General features: G+C 45.4%; 1 protein-coding gene across 8 annotated transcripts in view; it reads left to right on the top strand.

Moving 5' to 3' along the window:
- The window catches only part of AGAP1 (ArfGAP with GTPase domain, ankyrin repeat and PH domain 1), a 289,097-nt gene that overhangs the window by 77,826 nt on the left and 189,904 nt on the right, over positions 1-21,367 (top strand). For all 8 annotated transcript variants that reach the window (XM_027668081.1, XM_027668082.1, XM_027668088.1 and 5 more), the window contains 3 exons: positions 11,216-11,301; positions 15,019-15,160; positions 18,663-18,797. In XM_027668081.1, the coding sequence (XP_027523882.1) occupies positions 11,216-11,301; positions 15,019-15,160; positions 18,663-18,797 (363 nt within the window). The remainder of the gene's footprint in view (positions 1-11,215; positions 11,302-15,018; positions 15,161-18,662; positions 18,798-21,367) is intronic.

Genomic DNA, 21,367 nt, shown 5'->3' with positions numbered 1-21,367 from the left:
TCATGGCTCTTGCTCCACGTGGAGGGGGTGATTAGGGTCAGGGACTGCTCTTTGTGCTCTCCTTGGCTCCAGTTGCCATGAAACCATCCCTCAACCAGCCAGGTCCCAGGTCTCCTGGAGCCCTTGGAGGCAGCTGCAGCGTTCCAGTAAATGAGTTTTATGTGAAGGTGGTTTCAAGTTTCCTGCAGCCCTTTAAGGTGAGATGTTTCTCTTGCTGCCCGACACCACCTCCCCTCCAAGAGGAGGACTCAGTTAAGGGGTAAAGCAGTTTTCTCTCACTGTCTGGCCTAACTTGAATTTCTGTTCAGAACTCGTTTTAGTCCCTGGTGTGTTCGTAGCATGAAAACCTTTGTTGTCTCGAAGTATAAGGGTTTGTTAGGAAGAAAGTTTGCTTTTAGACTCTTGCTTTGCATATTTAGGATGCAGATAGCTGTGCTCCTGTGTGACACATTTAAAATCAGATGGATTTGGATATAAAGAAAGAAGTGATGTGTTACCCTGCAGTGAGTTGGAATCTCAGGAGTCTGGGACTTCCAGGTTTTTTTCTGTGATGGTACAGCAAGGAAGTGATGGGAAATAGGGAATCCTCGTGACTTGTTATCTTCTAAGTACCTTCCAAGTGATTGGAAGAAAAACTCCTGCTGCTGGGTGTGTGACATGCTGAAACAAGAGATGAGGTGTGTGAACCCTGGGGTCTTTCTTTTCCCCCAACTAAAATGGAATTGTGCCTGTAGGAACAGAGTGAACCCAGGGCCGGGTGTGGAATTTGAGGCTGGGTTCTTTGCAGACCAAGGTGAGCTGAAGTTGACAGGAATGGGGAGTGTCAGGAGATTCTGTTGCTCTTTGGGCTTTGTTTCCAAAAAGCCACCGAGGTGTGAAACGTGACTTAAAGGCTTTTCCACACCTCTGCTATGTCTGTGAATATCTTAAGTCAGATCATTATTATTTCAGTACTTTTTTTCCAGTGAGTGTAATAAAAAAAAAAAGGCAGATAAATTGTCCAAGATGTCTCAGCTGGGATGAGGAAAAAGGAGGGTTTTTTTCCCTCCGTGTACTTTGGGGTATATTTAAGATTTTTTTTTTTTCATGTGGAGTAAACAGGTTCTGTGTTTCCAAAGGCATAAAACCCATCCAGCATCCTGACTCGAGGCAGCAAGTAGCTGTTGCAGTCAGTGAGGTTTCATCTCCTGTGTGTGTGGAGGAACTTGTAATAAAAATGAAATTTTCCCCCAGTAAGAGGTACTGAATAAAGCCTTTAATGGTGTTCTCCAGAAAGCTGTGAGCATTTACTTTCTCTCCAAATTTGACCTAAAGATAATTTTATACTATTGCAGCTTTCACCAAATAACTTTTTTCAGTAGCACAGTGAGAACAGTGTATCACTTGAATAGCAGGAATGGTCGTGAAATGGTCATAAAATAGCAGGAATGGTCATGGTTGTTATTATTAAAATGCTAAACCAAGTGTCACCTTCAGCCTTCCCTTTGAAGAATGTAGTGGAAGCATCATGAAAATAAGTTCCCAGCCTGTAACAAAAACATGTATCAACAATCTTAGAGGCCTTTTCCAACCTAAAGGATTCTGATTCTACGTAGAACTTACATCTTGGGGGATGGATGTCCATGTTTTTCAATTTATTGTCTCTAGTAACTATTTCTGTCCAATTCTTCCCCAGCAAAGGGTAATTATGCAAGGAGGATTGAGGCAGACTGCTTTAAAATTTCAGCTGCTTTCCTTCCCATCCTCTTAAGAGATTTTGTCTGGTTACAGACTCTTACACAATATCTGTGCAGAAAGTTCAAGCACAATCTATTAACTGGGATGACCTTCCAGGTGGCTTCAGTCAGGTCTGATGCTTCCCTTGCTGGGGTGAATCCAAGAATGGAGCTGCTTCTGGGGAAAAAAGAAATGTTAAAAAAAGGACCAGGCCCAGCTGGACAGGGCTTGGAGCAACCTGGGATAGCGGGAGGTCCCTTCCAAGCCAAACCCTTTGGGATTCTGAGATCCCTTGGGGCTCCCAGTTTGGTGTTTTGGGATGAATAGAACATGGGAGCTGCAGCAGAACTGGACAGTTTTCCCTTCTGTAGCTCTGGCTCTTGTTCCCTTCTCCCTGTGATTCATGTAATCCTTCCTGCTGGGAACAATTAGGTTCCTAAGGTTGCCAGTCTCTTTACAGAAGCCACTGGCTATTTTTATCCAGTTAATATTTTTTCAAATAAGTAGGAAGGCCATATTTAGTAAACACCCCAATTTGATCTCTCCTGAATAAAGAGAGGATGTGCCCCAGACTAATCTGTGCTCTCTGTTCTCAGCAAGCAGCTGGCTGAAATGCAAATGAAGAGCAGGGAAATGTGTCCCCTGAGGGTGTATTTAGGTGCTTTTCTTGGAAACTCTTGCTCTTTCATTCATGATTTTTTGGAATTCCAGAAAATGACCATCATCCACAGTTATATACTGACATCATGCCTGTTTATGTGCTTGTACAGGGAGATTTTGCAAGAATGCCAAGTGCATATGAGTTCAAAAAAACCACATTAACCTTAAAGTCACGTTTTGAAGTTCTTGAGCTACAAAACACAGGGAAGCTGAAATTTTCCACTTTGATTTCAGTGTTTACAAGCTTTTTGTTTACAGATCCTTTCAATGTTTCACGAGCTCCTGCAGCACTTTGAGGCAGCTGAAGGTACCTGAGTAGTTTTCCTGTGTGTAAACCCTCACGTGTGCAGGGGACAGGGATGACTTGAGACACGTGTTTCAAAGTTACCTATTTCCAGTTCTTTGTCTTCCATTCTTTTCAAACAGGATTGGCTGATTATTTTTATTTGGCATTTCATGCTGACACCCAGATATAAAACAACACTTGTCTCTTTTTGATCCTTTTAAAGTGCTGCTGCAGTGGGCTCTCCTGGGCTTTTGGAGCCTTTCAGGTTTAGCATAAAAGACGCAAAATGTTTATGTATTCTGCCCCCTCCCCTCTGGAGCCCTTCCCTCTCCCCCTCCTCCTCCTGGGACTGCCTGTGTGGGTTGGAGAATCCTTTGAAAACCTCTCTGTTCCAGCCCTGGAGTTGGCAACTGTTTCAAGTGTCACACAAATAAGGAACTCTGGTAATTAAAGGAAGAACTCAAGAATTTGCTCTTTTCCTGGGCAGAAGGTGCTGAAGAAACAATTTCCTACAAGGGGTTTCCCCTTTTGAGCTCTTTAAGGTGATGTCTTTAACATGTTGCACCTTGAATACTGCAAGGTTTGGATGAGTCTTTAGGATTTGTGCCCTTCTCCTAAAAGGCTTCTTGGAATGTTGTGTCCCCGTTAAAACTGTAATGCAGATTTGTAGCTGCTCTTAACAGCAATACAAGTGGCTTCTCCCAAGTAACAAGCAATAGGACAAGGGGAAATGTCCTCAACCTGTGCCAGGGAAGGTTAAATTGGATATTAGGGGAAATTTCTTCACCAAAAGTGTTGTCGAGCATCAGAACAGGCTGCCCAGGGCAGGGGTGGAGTTACCATCCCTGGAAGTGTTCCACAAACGTGGATGTGGCACTTGGGGACATGGTTTAGTGGTGGCTTTGGCAGTGCTGGGTCAGTTGTTGGACTTAATCTTGGAAGGTTTCTCCAACCTCCCTGAGTGTGTGATTCCAAGATTCCAGCTCTCCAGTTCTCCCTGCTTTCTGCTGCTGAGTCAGCAGCCAGTTTGGAGTGGCTGCTGCTGGAAGAAGGACCTCCCTCCCACTTTATTTTTCAAATATTACTCCTGGGTGTATTTCTGAATGTAGCCCATTATATCACTCTTGATCCCAAAGCCAAATCTTAGTGTGTTCTTTGAACATGTTTCTTGTTCAGCTTGTATTTAATTTCTCAGTTAAATGAATTAAATTTCCGCCTTCCTTTAAATCTGTTGTTGTTTTGGGAGGTTGTATCAGAAGACAGGGAATGGGAGGGAGCTCATTTTATTCACAGTGTGATGAATTCTCAGGATGTCACTGTGTTAGTACCCATTTTAGGGAGGACAGATTATAGTATGATCACAGCTAAGTCCAGTTCTAACTTCAGGGTTACTATTTGTGATTTGAAACTGTAATGAAAGGACAGTATTATAGAAGCTGGCTATAAACTATGTATAAAAAGCAAAGGGATATTTAAAAAAAGAGAGGTAAAAAAGGGCTTGGAATCTGTGGTTCAGTGCTTTTAGGAGTTAAGTTTTTGGCCTATCTTGGTTATGCTGTTTAGGGTTCGTTAGTAATTAGGTTAAAATCTTTGAAATTATGTTGGAAGTTTGTGAAGTCAAGCAGAAATCTTGAGCAGCTGAATTATGTGTTAGATTAAAAAGGTGTAGGGTGGGTTTTTCTGGAAGATGAAATGTGTGATAAGGCAACTTTTAAAGAACTGCAGCAAAAAAGAGCACAGGGCTGACTCTGTGAGGAGCTTTGTTTGGAAGGTGCTGGTTTGGGGTGTCAACTTTTAAAACTTGAAAAGGCTGGTGATGGAGACAGGTAGGAGTGTACTAAAGTGGTGTCACATCCTGCCCAGAGAAGCTGACTCCTGGGTTTTGTTTGTCTCCAGCTGGCTTGATAAAAATAAGCTTTTAAAATTAGACTTGCAGTGTGTATACAGTTAGTGGGTGTGATGTGTAAGTAACACTCTGCACCTGCTGTCAGTGAAATACTTATTTTTCTTACTGGGTATTTTCTAGGCACACCTTTTTGGTCCTTATCTTCCACGTGGTGCCCTACCCAGACTGCACAGGCTGAGGTTGGGGTGGTGACATGGGCTAGGACAAGGAATTAAGGAATTCCCAGCTGCTTCTCTGCACTGCCAGAGGGTTTTTCCATCCTGCCCCAGCTCTCTGCAGGGAGCTGGTCCCTCCATTTGGCCCCGTGATGCTGCTTTTGTTTTTCCCCCTCTATTTTTCCAACTCGTTATGGTCACGTTGAAGTACAATCCAATTTTCTAAGATAATTGCAGTCCCTCCTGCTTCATTATCTAGAAATTAAGAAGCCTGTGTTACTTCCATCTTCCAGGCTGTTAATAAGCTGCGTGCGTGAGGGGTGAAGCTCCCACAGAAACTTGCTTTGGTATCATCCTTCATTTTTCAGAGGAGTCATTTGATGAGGACAGGGTGGTTTTACCTCTGTGTCTGCACTCACAGGACAGTGGTTTTATTCTAATTGGCTTAACACAGTCTGCACTGAGGGCAGGAAGCTTTATAGTGAAAGTAGCACGTGCACTGCTCTGCTCCCCTCTCCATGGAATGAAGGAAATGTAATTGCTCCAAGGCTGGCTCCGGTGTTGTCTCATTTATCTTGGGGGTTAATTGGTCCCTTCCTCTCCCTCTGTTTGAGATATAACATTGGATCTAGTCTCGGCCTGTTCACCATGGAATCACAGAATGGGTTGGAAGGGACCTCAAAGCCCATCCAGTCCCACCCCCTGCCATGGTCACAGACACCTTCCCCTAGCCCAAGTTGCTCCAAGCCCTGTCCAGCCTGGCCTTGGATGGCCAGAGGATGAAGTTTGCTGTACTTTTGGCTTCTCCTTTTGCCACGTTGTTCTTGCAGAGAGAGACTCTGCTGGGGAATTATTCCCTCCCTGCACCCAAATGTGTCTTAAACTGCATTTGTGTGCAACAGCGTGGGATTGGCTGCAATAAATGCTCTCTCCATGCTGGCCTGTGAAACACCACGGGGTTTTTGGGGTTTCTGTTTCTTTAGATGCTTGTTGCAGCTGTTTAAGGTTAATGGGAGGCACTGCTGCCTATGTCCTGCCCACTGGCTGGTGTTGAGCCAAGAGTGGGTGGCAGCAGGATGTCACTCTGTCCCTTATTTCCTGAAGTTGCAGTGCCAGTCAGGTGGGTCAGGGCTGCAGTGCTCTGCCAGTTTCATCCTCTGCTGCTTGGAATTGAGACCACAGACCTCTGAAAAATAGCATTCAGCATAACTGCCTCTATTTGTCCTCAGAATGGAACCTCTCACCTCTCCATTTTCCATCTTACCCCTGTTAAATGGCATTAAATTTGACCTCTGATTCTGTGCAGGGCCTGAAGTTGGACTTTGATAATCCTTGTGGGTCCCTTCCAACTCTGAATATTCTGTGATTCTGTGCAACTTGAGTAGCTAATTTCATTTATTTATTTATTTATTTAAAATATAAGCTGTTGTCCTGAATCCTTAAAAGCTTAAAATTGAGTTGATCTCCTTTGAAATCACCACCAGGTTTTGGGGACCCTCGGGGGGAAGGGGGGGGCCATTGAAAATGCATCAGTGATTATATCTCAGAATTAAGTTGGTAAATGTCATTGCAGCTGCTTCTGAAATTCCAGCAGTAAGCCCTTTTTCCACGGAATTGCAAGGTCGTGTATCAGTGCTTCCATGCCAGTTTTTATGCAAAGAAAAGGTTGTCTGTATGCTGTGATACTGCATCACACATGGTGCCTGGGGGGGTACCTTGCTGTACGTGGGTATGGCTTCATACTTCAGGAGACCTATCCATGTATCTCCTAAACTGTATCCCAGACCCACTGGGAGAAGCAGATGGTGGGGTTTGAAGGGCTCAATCTAGGTTGCTTTTGTTGGTTTTTTGGGTCTTTTTTTACCCAGGTGCTCTCCTGGGAACCCGCTGCAGGGATCTGCTTGCGGATTTAGTCTCACGTGAGAGTGGTGGTTCCCCAGTCTTTGCACTTCGGTGGTTAAACACTCATCCCAGCTCAACCACATGGTAAATTTAGTTTTAATCCTTCTTGTAGGGTTTGAATCCTTGTAGTAATGTGCTTTTTGGGGAAAAACATTTTTAAAGTAGTTTGTTTGAATAAAAATCCCGGACCAGCAAACTAGAAGGCCACTAGGTTTGAATGGAGGTTTTCTTAACGTGTTTCCCTGAAGAGGAGCCTGATTCTTGGCACTCTTTCCCATCTTCTGAGGGAGGAAAAGGGAGAGAGTGGCTGCTGCTGTCAGAATGCACGTGTCATTGGGAATATGAAATCCAGGCTTCAGAGCTGCTGCAGTCCCACCTCCTGTCTCGCCCTGCCAGAGTAGACGTTCAGCTGCCGCCTGGGTTTGTTTGTGGCCAGCCCCCCGAATTTATCTTTCTCATATGGCCAAATATCTTCATCCCTGTGGCAATGTGCTTGAGTGGAGAGCCTGGGGAGTGCAGTGGGGCCTGGGGATAAGGGATGAAAATCAGCGGCTGCTCCGCTGAGCAATTCCGCAGCCGACCAGCTCCCAGCCAGGCTGTCAGAGCTGGATTAAAGCCTTCAGCCCTGGAATTCCCCATGTAACAGCCAGCTTTTGTAATATACAGCACCTTTGATTACAAATGTGTGCTGTGTTTACAGTTAATATCAATTCTTCCTGGATAATTTTTGCCCTAGTGCTGGTTCTGAGCACTAACCTAGAGAGCGTTGTGCATGAAAATGAGATTAGGAGGCTTTTGTTGATCCCCCCAGCCCCGTGCTCTGTGCTGGGGCTTCAGGCCAGGCTGTAAATTGCTGATGCACAGGATTTATTCAGCTTTATATTGATCAAAGCTGTATATTTATGTGGGGTGTTTTATGGCAGGAATCTGGGCAGATGCACCTGGGAGAGCGGGTGGTTGATGGTGTTCTCAGAAGTCCCACTCCCTGTGCTGGTGGCTTTGGGCACAGCAGTGATGTTTGCCACCTGCTGCAAGATCAGGTACACGTTTGTGTGAACGGATGATGTTCTAGCCCTGGAAAATTGGGAATAACGTGCTTTCCTGTGCCTGTGGTGCCCTGGCAGGAGCCGTGCTGCAGGCTGCCCGTGTCCCTGTGATCTCCCAGGTACATCTGCGAGCTGGGAAATCCCCTCATTAAAAAGCTGCCTGTGTAACAACACTGATGGGACTAGAGCAGGGCGAGTGCCTCCTGTGGGAATAGTGCTGTGGGTTTGGAGCTCCTCCTTTAGACTGAGAAGGTCATTTCTTTGTTCTCAGTGTCGCTGGTTCAGGCAGTAATTCGTGGCTCCATCACACACAGGGATGTTCAGGAGAGCACAGGCCTGTCTTGTAGCCATGGGAGACATCCTGACATATTTACAGGCTGCTGTAATTCAATATTTGAACTGGCTGATCTCTCTGATTGCTCTTTGCCTCTGGTGCTTTACAAACTCCAGAGATGTAAGTTTTTAAAAATAATGACCGTGGTGCTGTCCAAGCTGAACCATCCCAGAATCACTGCCCTGGCCCTGCTTTGGTTTCCCCAAACCAGTGATGGGTCTCATCAAGGCAGAGTCAGTTTATTGTTTGCCTTAATCCTGCAGTCACAGATATCTGCAGGGTACAGCCTTGCTCTGTGTATTCTTCACTGTTTATGCCTTTGTTTGTGTAAATTCTTGATATTGAGAGAGCTTCTCTCAGTCTCTGTCCTGTGCAGCTCCTAATTTTGTGGTGTGCTCATGAAAAGGGCTCCATAATGCTGCAGACACAGAAGCTGTTAGGGATGCATCCTGCTGTGAGCTGAGATTTGCATAAAATGATTCTTACTTGAGGGATGAGCGTGAGTTTGCTGTTACATTTCTGCATCTTCAGATTTGATTTGAAATATTTAGTACAGAATGGAAATGCAGGTCATTCTTTTAAAGAGTTTGGTGGGGGGGTATTAAATTTAAACTATTTATCGTGAAATACCTAAAGCCAAACAGAAATGGAGGATGTGTGAGGATGTGACTATTCCAGCTAATGAGCAGATCCAGCTTTTAAGGATGAAGGAGCCACTTGAGTAGATTTGAACTGACTGTGTGACAGTCCTGGTGAAGTGGGACAGCATGTCAAGATCTGAATTTAATACTGGAAATAACAATATGTTGGGGTTGTGCCGAGCTCCACACACAGTGCTTTGGGGGAAGGCATGGAGCAGGTCCACGAGCCTGGTCATTTAGTGTGGATTCCTGTAGGAAAAGAGCTGCTGGATAGCTTTAGACTGTATTTTTTAGATGTAGTACCCTTCTGCAAGTTGCTCTCACCACCCAAATCAGTAGTGACCAAAAAGAATAAATCTTAGTGCTCACATTTGATCAGGGCATATACACTTGAATATTTTTCAATTCTCTGCCTAAGTGTTTTATTTCACCTCATCTGTGCCTTCTCTGAAGATACAGTGAGATTGCAAGGCGTCCTGTTGACCAGGGGAGTAATAAGTTGGCTCTGAACCACATGCAGTTCGTGGTATTTCATAATTATCTGGGTGAACTTTCAGTGCTCAGAAAAAGGAAATAGGAAATGGCAATTAGGCAGAACTTTCACTCTCCAATCACGTCTATACTGCCTTGCCATTGTTACTTAACAGCTTTCAAGAGCCTCCCTGGAGGGCTCTATATTAAGTAATTCATCTTGTTTAACACCTCAGTGTGAAGCACGTGCAATTAATTGACAACATATAGAAATAATGGTCTGATTAATAGAAATCCAGTTCCTGAGAGCCGAGACTGGTTTTCCTTTACAAGCATTACGGTTGATTGTTCTTTTCAACTTCACTAATGATATATATTTATCTGCCACTGGATCTGTGAAGGCAAAATTGAAATCCAGTTTGTGAGTGAAATGAAAATCTATATGTAGCTCTCCTGCTCCTGTGCCGTTAAACAACCAGAAATGTGATAGTCCTAATTGTTGCATGTTTACTAGGGCTAATAGAGTAATAATGATAGGGTAGCTTTATAAAGAAAAGGTTTTTAAAAAACCCCAAACCCACAAACAGCAACAAGAAAAAAACCCCAGCAGAAAACCACAACCACCAGCCCCATTCTTACATCTTTTATTAAACACAAAGTGCGTTTAAAGATGCTTAAATATTGCACAGAGCTGAACTGTGAATTGATCTTGGTTTGAGAGCTGCTGTTGTGGTTGGGCTGGGGAATGGTGGGTTTAAGGCAGTGTGGTGTTCCCCTAAGGCAGCAATTTTTGTGCAAATTGTTGTGTTTTGAGGCTCAGCATTACCCTGTATTTGCTGACTTACTCGCCTACCACGTGTTTAAAGGTGGTGTTTTGGCAGTGTGACAAGTTTTAAAGTGTGTGGTTGGGAATTAGGGTTCAAATTAGAAACAATTCCAGTTTAAAAAAATAGGGATGAAGGAAGAGGTTTAGGGTGTGTTGATAAGAAGTGTTTTATCAGCGTGAACAGCTCAGCTGTGAGGTTGGGTCTTGCTAAGCAGGAGGCCTTGGGGACTTGGGGTCTTAGGGTGGAGACTTAAGAGTGGGTTTGCTTCCAGGAGAGGAGCCTACATGCCTCCCAAGTACTTAGGCCACGTTTGCTAATCCTGGCTCAGGCTTGGTCACACCAGCAGCCCTCAATGGGATTTGTCATTTTGAAGGGAGACAGCAGAGTGCCCAAAATAGGCTTTTAGCCCCCAAGGAGGCAATTCCAAGCCTGCCCTGGGGTCAGGCCTGGAGTCCCCTGAGCCAGAGGAGGGGAGGAGCAGGAGCAGGTGCCTCGGCTTTGGGGTCGGTGCCTTTTGGTGTTCAAAGCACCCAGTGCTCTGCATCTCCCTGAACAGCAGGGGCAGGGCTGGGATATGCTGGAAGGCTCCAACTCCCCTCTTTATCTGGCTGTGCAGAGCAGGTCTGGGATCCATCCTGAGTCAGCAGCACGACCTTCTCCGTTAGTTTAGCACATCTCTGCAGAGGTACCACCATTGTAGCTTCTTTGTCTAACATGTGTCTGGTATTTCCCCCTAACTGTGGTGTTTGAATATAGAACTCTCATTTCCATAACATCCCATGTGTGCTCTAAGAACTGGGCTTCCCTTGAGGAAATGCTGATCCCCACAGGAAACCGATTTGGGTTATAATAGGCAACATTGTTTGTATACAACTGTCCCATGTTTACCTTTCCTAGAGATGCTTCTCTCACTATTATATAAAACAAAGGTGATACATACGGTGTTCCAACCATATGTATGAAAACCAGGGACACCTGACTTGGGAGTTATTGTTTGTAATGTAGTTGTTGGCTTTTCTCCACATTATCCTTATTACTTACATAGATATATATATATAAAAAAATATATCTGTATGTATATATAAAAAAGGCAAGTACATGCCTTACCTTTCTTAAGTAATTCCTACGTGTGTGCATATAAACTCAGCTTACATTACAGTACTTGGGTAATTGCAAAAGACCTTGAGGACCCCATTTTTCCACAAGTGAAGCCTTTTTCTGTGGTGTGTGTTGTGCCTTTGCTGTCTCTAACGAGCTGCTTTGTGTGACAGGTGGGAGATTCAAGAAGGAGATAGTAGTTGATGGACAAAGCTACCTGCTGCTGATTAGAGATGAAGGAGGCCCTCCGGAGGCTCAGGTGAGCATCTCTGAGAGCCTTGGCAGCCTGAAGCCTCGCTTTCCCTGCTTTTAAAAACCTTCCTTCAAAAGAACTGCCTTTGCTTTGTTCTGCCCTGGGTCCCTCTCATCCTTCTGCTGGGAAAATTCCTGCATCGCCCTCAGGTGAAAAAGATTTTATTCAGAAAATGTTTGGGATTTCAATTACAGTGCATTAAAGAGTCTGGGCGGAAAATATTTGGTATTACAAGTAAAACTGTAAATGAGGAAATACAGTTAATGTCTCTTGAAAGCCCAGTCTGTGTGTTTCCCCTGGTGACAAAATTGCGTGTTACAGTCAAGTTCTCTTCCAGTTTTAAAGCTGTAAATTGTTAAAATATGAAGTAGACATGCACACAGTGACACACATACTTGTGTCCAAATCTTTGCATTCCCTGCTGCTTCCGTATTTTGCTGTTTAAGACTCAACTTGGCAAGTTCCAGTTCCTGGGTTTCTGACTGGGAGTTCTGTGTGTGCTGTGTTACCTCCTTCTCTCACAGCAGGTGACATGTCAGGAGTTAATAGAATTACAGAAGGGTTTGTGTTGGAAGGCACCTCAAAGCTCATCCCATGCCACCCCCTGCCATGGGCAGGGAAACCTTCCACCAGCCCAGATTGCTCCAAGCCCCATCCAACCTGGCCTGGGACACTTCCAGGGATCCAGGGGCAGCCACAGCTTCTCTGGGCAACCTGTGCCAGGGCCTCCCCACCCTCCCAGGGAAGGATTCCTTCCCGCTATCCCATCTAACCCTGCCCTGTGGCAGTGGGAAGCCATTCCCCTGTGTCGTGTCCCCTGTGCCATTGCTTAAATCAGCACGGACCCAGCGTGTCTGCAGGCACTGTCCTTGTCCTGGACATCTTCCTCCTCCTCCTCCTCCTCTCCTTACCTGGGCACCCACAGAGTTTCCCAAGTGTGTTGGCTGCTGCTGTCCTTGCTTTGCTGGGCTGTTCAGGGCTGGATCAGCTTCCAAACAAGCAATAATTGAGCATCAGGAGCAGCTGAAGGGGAGCGGTGCCAGCAGCAGCAGCTCGGGTTTCACTGCACCACTTTAGCTGCAGGAGGGGAAGGTGCCCGCACAAAGGGGAAGAGAAAGGAGGTGGAGGAAATGGAAACCAAGAGAGACATCCTGGAAGGAAGTTAAAAGACAAAAAAATGAGTGTTGCTGGCACATCTGCAGCCCTGTCAGCAGGAGCCTACAAGGAGTGCTCTGTTTGGGGCTGGGAGGGATTTGGCTGAAGCTCCCCACAGCTTCCAGGCCCTGGTGCTTAGAGAACATTCACTCATCTAAAAACATGAATACTGGAGGTGTTAAGGTACACACAGCAATGGGAAATGTTTTTCTGCCCAGAGAATTGGGTTTTCAGAGTTTGTCTGAGCTAAGTGCAGACTAATGAACAGGCACAGGGTGTGCTTTGGATCTGTGTGAGGTAAACTTGGGGGTTTAATTACTATTGTCTGGTGGAAGGTGTCCCTGCCCATGGCAGGGGGTGGAACAGGATGAGCTTTAAAGTCCCTTCCAACCCAAACCATTCTGTGGTTCTTCTGTGGCTCAGATTTGTTCTTCAGCAAGTCATAAGGATGGAGAGGTTTAAGGTGTCAGTGCTGTTTCACCTTTCAGCACATGGGTTTCACAGGTGAATCCTCTTTGGAGTTTTTGGGTATAATCTCAGGTCTCATGTGCATTGAAAGTCTTCAATCTGTTTATTAATTCCTGGAATGAAAAGTTCATTTCTGGGTTCGTGAATAATTGGGATAGAGTTATGACTTCCTAAGGAGGATAAGTTTATAATATAATATGTAAGTATGTAATAACTTACTGAACTGTGCTGTTCCTGGCACTGGGCCAGGGAGATTTCCCCAGGTTGCTTCCCCCTTATTTTTGCCAGGAAGGGACAGAAAACAAACTCCCCTGAAGACTCACTTTGTGGGTCTATGATCTCTCTTTTCTTTGTCTAAGATAAAATTGCTCAATGATGAAAATAATTCCATTTGCTGTTGTAAAACCCAATTAACATAGTAACTGACCTATAACAGGCTGTTGCATGCTATTTTCTTGAAATGTAAAGCTTTTTTTTTTAATATAATTTGGTTTTGAGCTTTCCTTGAACTACCAGCTCTGCTCACACACAGTCCTAACTCTGAGGATGGATTTGTGTTACAGCAGCTGACCTATCCTTATTTCAAGCCATTCCCTGCACAGTGCTGTGGATAAGATAAGACATCCAGCATTTCCAGACCTCGTGTGTTTCCCAAAATTCCTTGGGTTTTTAGTACCACAGGTCTGATATCAACGAAGATGAAGCTTTATTTCAACATAAAAAGAGAAATAAGAACTTACTGGAAATATTCTGTGTCTGGAGGAACTGCATTGTATAAATCTGTGGATGTTTTAAAATGATCTTCATTAGAAGGCTGCTGCTGCACACTGAGCAAATACTCAGAAGGATTAGGGAGACTTTAAGGATATTGTAGTTGTAGGGAGGAGTTCTTGGCATGATAGTGCTGAGTCCAATCAGAGACAACTATTTATAGTGAGACCCAAACCCACAGTAACGCTGCTGTCTCCAGTTCCTCTGGTTACATCTGCTGGGTTGAACAGTTCAGATTTCCCAGTGTGGTGGCTGACCTTATCCTGGCAGTAACTGTGCTGTGTGTTACCAGTCCTGTCCTTACCCTCTGGGACATTGGCTTCCTGACTGTCTTGAAAACCTCAAACCATTTCTGGCTGTTTTTACACCACAACAGACGAGGTGGTGTTTGGTGTCCATACAAGGCAGTCCTGAATATGCAGAACCTTTCCCCAGTGAACCTCCTTGCAGCCCTCTCTGTTCAGCATCCCCCCAGTGTCCCTGACACATAGTAATGACACAAAGAGCATGAAAATGCCCATGGCTGAAGCTTCTTTCCATTGCTCTAAATTTGGGTAGGAATGGAGTCACTTAGGCAAAAATAAAGGCAGTGAGGTAAGCTTAACTTCAGTCTTTCTCGATGTCCTGTGTATGTTCACTGTTAAGTTAAATGTCTTTAAACAATCTTATTTCACTTGTGAGCTGAAACCTTCTCACTTGCATGGTCACCTGAGGGCACCTTGCCTTGGCCTGTGCACCTGCATGTCTCTTAGCAGGCTGCTGATGCTCTCCCTCTGAAAGCAGAACGAGGCATTCGGTGCTGTTGGCTCAGTGGAGAGTGTAGAGTGAAGAACTGGAAATCTCAAATTACTGGGTTTGGGTACTGGTCAAGATGTGAGAATTCCTAGCAAGGCTTGTCCTGGCAACATGAGCATGCATGCATGGAAATCCCAGGGGGGGAATACCACACTAAATCACGTGCCTGGACATAAGTGTTACACATCTAAAGTGCACAGGTTCGGAAATCTGGGCCTGCCGTGTTTTCTGGGGATCAAACCCAACGTGCACTGATAGAAGTTGAGCTTGTAGTATCAGACCCCAGTGAGGAAGGGATGCTGTTGTGAGTGTGGGGAAAAATTTGGTGCCTCCCAGACCCCCCTTCCCTGCAGAGTGAGGACATTCATCATTTAGAAGCTGATGCCACTTTTAAGGCTTTGGTTATTATCACTAAGTTTCTCTGCTGTGTATTTCCCACCAAGGAAGGTAAGAATGTTTCTCCTTTTCTTTTTTTCTCTTTTCCCCTCTGTGCTGCTGTTCTCACAGTCTGCCCTCTCTGGTTTCCTCCTGCAGTTTGCCATGTGGGTGGATGCTGTTATCTTTGTCTTCAGCCTGGAGGATGAAGTCAGCTTCCAGACCGTGTACCACTACTACAGCCGGATGGCCAACTATCGCAACACTAGTGAGATCCCCATGGTCCTGGTGGGGACACAGGGTAAGGGCAGGCTTCATTCCCAGGGCTGGCTTTCTGACCACAGGAACTGTTCCAGGTTGGCAAAGCCACGTCCTGTCATTTCCCCTTTGCAGCAGGGCCGGGGCATTGTGAGCACTGGTTTGAGGTGGGAGACAAAAGTCCTGGCTGCACTCTGGGAGAGGGGGTGTGGGGCTCCAGCAGGGATGAAAGAGGGGGGATTTAGGTCAGATACTGGAAGGAATTCTTCTCTGTGAGGGTGGGGAGGCCCTGGCACAGGCTGCCCAGAGAAGCTGTGGCAACCCCAAATCCCTGGAAGTGTCCAAGGCCAGGTTGGATGAGGCTTGGAGCAACCTGGGCTGGTGGGAGGTGTCCCTGCCCTTGGCAGGGGGTGGAATAGGATGAACTTTGAGGTCCCTTCCAACCCAAGTTATTCCAGGATGTTATGACTTACAAGGAGATTTTAAATAGTATTTTCAGTGCTTGCTGGTCACGGTGGTTTTCTTGCTCGGCAGGGATGTGCTCACGTTGAATTTGGGCAGGTGCATCAGTTGTGTAACGAAGGTCAGAAGTCCAGTTTCCATGTGCTTGGCAGTCTAGAAGTGTTCAACACCTTGGCATTGCTAAGAGGCAAACGGATCAGGGGTGGAAAACCTGCAGCAGCACGTTGGGAAGCAGAACTGAACCATGTCCCCATGCAGTGCCTCCAGGAGGCCTCTGTGTATCAAACAGAAATGCAGTTTTTTGCCACCTGAGACAGGCCCCCTCCCTCAGTTTCTCCAGAATTCCTTCTGAAGCAGCAGCAGCAGCTAACCACAGCTGTCCTACAGGGAAATGTGGCAAGGGAATGGTACTTACAATCTTTCAATGTCTTTGGCATTTGAGTTGTCTTTTGGGTATTCCCTGCCTTGCTTTGCCAGTGCATCCCTTACTATTTCACCAGTTTCCCGTGCCGTGGTTGGTTTGCTGTGTGGAGTAGACACACAAGAGTTGAGGCTGCTCTGCTCCTGGCCATGGAGATCACAGAACCCTGGAATCATTAGGGTTGGAAAAGCCCACTAAGATTGAGTCCAGCCATTAACCCAGCACTGCCAAGGCCACCACTAACCTGTGTCCCCAAGTGCCACATCCACATGTTTTCTGAACACCTCCAGGGACGGTGACTCCACCACCTCCCTGGGCAGCCTGTGCCAGGGATTGACAACCCTTTTGGTGAAGAGATTTTTCCTAACATCCCACCTGAATCTCCCCTGGCACAGCTTGAGGCAGTTTCCTCTCATCCTGTGGGTTGGGAGCAGAGCCTGAGCCCCACCTGGCTCCACCCAGCTCCCTCAGCCGCTCCTCACTCCTTTTGAGTTCCTTCCCTCTGGAAGATCTCTTTCCAAGTCTGTCACCAGCTTACTGTGCGGTGTTAGAGGGAGAACACAAGTGTCAGGAGTTGTTCTGGTAGGTTCAGTTTTTGCCAACTTCCTCTTTGGTCTGTGCCAGTTGGTTTGGTTGTGTGGAAGCTTTTTGCTGCTTTCTCAGCCTGTTTTTTGTCAGCCCTGTGGTCAGGGAGCACTTTGCCTCGCTCTGCCTCCCGCGGAGCGGTGACAGCCTGGAAGGAGCAATCACAACCCAGCTGCAGGGTGGAAACAGATGATGAGAAGTGAAAGGGGAAGTAGGGAGACAAAAAGCCTTAGGACAGCAGAACCCACACCGAAAAGCAGAAAGGAGCTGCTCTGAAGGGCCGCGCTGTCGGCGTGGAGCTGGAGTTGGAAAGGCGAAGGGGAAACGTTTCTCTGAGCTGTTTTCCTTTGTGCCCTGCTGACTCTTTGGGGTATGGTTTCCTATCTCCTTCTCGTTATTACCAGGAAGGAGTTTGGTTTTTTTCAAAGTTCACTTTCTGTTGCAGCACTGATGCAAAGGGGATTTTTAAAAATACTGCTAATTCTGAGAGCAAGCACCAGGACAAAAATACAGCTTTTTGGCTGTACTGGACAGTCAAACAGTGCAGTGCAATGCAACATGTGAAATATATAAATACACCTGTTAAAAATACATTTGGAAATATACTTAATTGATATCACAGAGTTACAGAAGGGTTTGGGTTGGAGGGGATCTTAAAGATAATCTCATCCCAACCCCCTGCCATGGGCAGGGACACCTTCCACTATCCCAGATTGCTCCAAGCCCCCTCGAGCCTGGACTCCTTGGTTTTGACTGGTGTTCTTGAAATGAGACATGAGATGAAATCTCTTCCAAATGCTGGCAGTTGCCTGATGCTTTCAGATGTTCTCCCCTGACTTCTGAAGTCAGCTCAGTACCACAGCCCGACCAGAACAACAAGGCAAACTTTTCCAAGCCCTGGTGTTCCTTATCAATTCCTTTCTGATTAAATGTTTTCAGCGCCCTCTGCTGAAAAAAAAAAAAGTGTCTGTTACTTTTCCAAGCATCTGCTTTATTTGTGTTCAGTGGATGTGATGAGAAGGTAATGATAACATCAGCTGAGGGACGGTCCTGTCATGCCCAGGGCCGAGCCACAAATCCAGCCTGGCAATAGGCACTGACTTCATGCTTAGGAGCAGAGTTTTAGGACAGCTTTTTGGGCAGCTGTAAATGCTGAAATTGGGGCCTGTCATAGAATCCCAGAATAGTTTGGGTTGGCAAGACCTTAAAGCCCATCTTATTCCACTCCCTGCCATGGGCAGGGACACCTTCCACTAGCCCAGGTTGGTCCAAGCCCTGTCCATCCTGGCCTTGGACACTTCCAGGGATGGGGCAACTTCAATAGATATATCTGTTTTTATTTTAATTGTAATACATCAGCACAGTTTTAATTGCCTCTCCTGAAAATGCTCTATTTCTTAAAAGGACATCATGTTTTATGCTTCACACACTAGTTACTTGTTAGGAACTGATATTTACAGGAGGCCTGAAAATCATTTTACATGTTTGTAGTAATCACCCACTTGTTTTGCTAAGTATGTTTTACATCAGATCTCATGTTATTTCCTGTGACTGTGTATTTTTTTGCAACTGCTGACCTAAATATATGTATTTAAGGTAAACAAAAAGCATTGGAGGTTTTTCCCCTGGTTTTTGGAATTGGTGTGCTGGTGATTTTAGTAAGGAGGTGTAACATTAGTGATGTGAACCCCTGGCATCTCTAAAAATTCTGAAATTCTCATGGTTTGTACTTAAATTGGTTGTTTGGGGTGCTGGTCAATATAAGAGGAAACAGCCTCATGCTGTGCCAGGGGGAGGTTTAGGTTGGACATTAGGGGAAATTTCTTCATGGAAGGTGTTGTAAAGCATTGGAAGGGGCTGCCCAGAGCAGTAGTGGAGTCACTGTCCCTGGAAGCGTTCCAAAAACGTGTGGGTGTGGAGGGACATGGTTTAGTGGTGAACATGGTGGTGGTGCTGGGCTGATGGTTGGACTTGAACTTAAAGGTCTTTTCCAACCTTAACGATTCTGTGACTCCGACTGACAAGATGATGTTTTCAGATGATATTTAATCCCTCTTTTTCCCTGCTGTTGCTGCAGATGCCATAAGCTCCACTAACCCCCGGGTCATCGACGATGCCAGAGCCAGGAAGTTGTCAAATGACCTCAAGAGATGCACCTACTACGAGACCTGTGCCACGTACGGGCTCAACGTGGAGAGAGTCTTCCATGACGGTACACGAGACCTTTTTCACCCAGTATATCACTCAGTCTTTAAATAACCACCTGTGTCTGATAGCTCAGGTATTGCCCTGTTTGCCAAGCCTTCATTAATGCTTAAATGCTTATTTTTAGGGACTTTGTTACATTATCTGGAGTGGAAGGCTCCTCGTGCTGAGCACAGCACACTGATGCTGATGTTTTCCCTACCAGCACCCTTAGTCTTAAGCATCTATTTTTAACTTTTATTTAATTTTCAGTTTTCTTTGGCACTTGCTTTATTTTAGCAAAGTTTTCTTTGATTTGATTTAGTGCTTGTGGAGAAGCTCTTTCTGCAGAGTAGTTGCAAATTAAATTGTATGTTTGAGTACCATGGTATTCATGGAGTGTTAGAAGTTGAGAGGTGGATAACTGGCTTTGAACTGATGAGAAGGTAGAATGGAAATTGGGAAGAAATCCTTCCCTGGGAGGGTGGGGAGGCCCTGGCACAGGTTGCCCAGAGAAGCTGTGGCTGCCCCTGGATCCCTGGAAGTGTCCAAGGCCAGGTTGGACGGGGCTTGGAGCAACCTGGGCTGGTGGAATGTGGTGGAATGAGATGAGCTGTAAGGTCCCTTCCAACCCAAACTATGCTGTGATTCCATGACAGCCTCGTGCGGGGGCTTCGATGATCCTTGTGGGCCCCTCCCAGCTCGGGGTGTTGTGTGATTCCCTGGATCCTCAGGTTGGAGCGTGGCTGCGTGAGATGGACTCTGTGCCCCCTCTAGTGGAATTTCCACCAGGAGGCTTTGCCGGCTTTCCTTCTCCCTCTGCTCATCTGGTGGCTGAACCTGTCAGCCCCTCATCACAGCAGTTTGTGCCTGAAAACCTTCTTAATTGAGTGTAAATGTTTCTCAGAGCTCCTTAGTTCTGTGGGTTGGTTTGGTGTCAGTTGTTCATTGCAGATTCCTGCACTGTCTGGGGTTGTGTGAGGCAGTTTCCCCTCAGCACCCAGCACAGCTGTGTACAAAGGCCTCTCAAATAGAAAGGCAAAAATTTCATATTGTTACATGGAATAAAAAGGCAAAACATCCTAATGTCTGCATGGGGGGAAATAGCAAATCATTGTAATTTTTGCATGGGGAAAAAAAAAACAAACAACAAAACATCCTGATTTTACATGGAAAATTCTGATGTGCACTGCAGTAGTTTAATTCCAAATAAGATGTTTTTACTTGTCCTTTTGATCAGATTTCAAGCGGATTTGAAGCTGCATCTTTGTGCTTTGCTCCCTGTTTTCTCTTGAACTAGTTGCAAAAATTACTGTTTTCGCTGCCTAGATTTTCTGTATTGATTAGGAGTTTCCAACAGCCATTAGGGGTTTTTGTTGTTAGCACATTTATTTTGGAGCACTAGCTATAGTTAGATTTTTAATTACATATTCCAAGTCGTGGTGTTTGTGGCTCTTTCTGCTGTCTGCTCCTCTTTTCTTTTTTTTTTTTTTCTTTCTCAGGGACCTTTTGAGAGAAGTCTCTTGGCACAAAGCTAGTAGGATAAACTTGTAAGCTTCCAGGGGGCTTATTTGTCTCTCTGCTAAATTTAGTAGTAAGTAGAAAGAATTGACAGAGCTCATGTGTTTAAGAAATATCAAGGTTTTGTTTTACCTACATGGCAGGCAACCAACTCTTTAATATTGGCCAACTAATAGGATTAGAAATGCTTCTGTGTAAATGGGTTACACTTGCCAGACACGTCTGGGACCGGATCCAATTCCTGAGAATTTTTGCTGGTTATTTCAGCAGCAAACAAAGCAACTTCTTAACCCCATTAAATGAGGGGGTGTGAATGAGCAGTGCAAGCTGCTAATAGGGAGCACTTGATTAAATGACACTTGGTTTGTGGAACTTCAGAGTTGAGCAGCCTGGGCTAGTGGAAGGTGTCCCTGCCCGTGGCAGGGGGTGGAATGGGATGAACTTTGAGGTCCTTCCAAACCACTCTGTGGTTCTGTGATGTGACCTGAAAAAAACCCTTCTTGATGTAAATATTGTCAATGAACTAGGAAAAGAAGGGACAATGAGAGGAGGGGTAGTCCAAGTAGGGGTCTTCACATAGTGTGTTCTTAAGCAATTCCTGTTATTTTGAGGAAACTGTAAGTCGGGGCCAGAGCCTTCCTGAATTCTCTGAGTTTTTCAGCAATCTTGGGGGGGTACAGGCAATTATTGCATTTCATTAATAGCTGAATGGATAAGACAGGTGGAGGGGTTTTATTGTATAACTCAGGAAAAAGAGATGTTGACAACTTAGTAGCTGTTTGCAAGACATGGAGCTACTACACCTGTTAAGGTGTCTTCTGTGTATTGAAATTATGTTTGGACTTTTCTCCCAGCTGGGTAGGATTTAGGTGTAGGATTTAATCAGTGTTTATTGTACTCCAGGGTAGGTGATGCTTGGTGATTATATCCTCCAGGTGTTTCTTTGGTGGGTCTGTGAGGGTATTTCAGTATGTGTTGCCCAAGGTCCCTCAGCTTTTGGTGGCTTGTAGCTTTGTGGAACACTTCAATTCCTTTGAATTTTTAGGATAAGGATGCAATAGGCAGGCTGGGTTTGGT

The sequence above is a fragment of the Corapipo altera genome, unplaced genomic scaffold (assembly GCF_003945725.1).
Source record: "Corapipo altera isolate COAL_440 unplaced genomic scaffold, ASM394572v1 183, whole genome shotgun sequence".
Taxonomy (NCBI): Eukaryota; Metazoa; Chordata; class Aves; order Passeriformes; family Pipridae; genus Corapipo; species Corapipo altera.
Note: the sequence above shows the minus strand (reverse complement) of the source record. Positions and strands in the feature narration are given on the sequence as shown.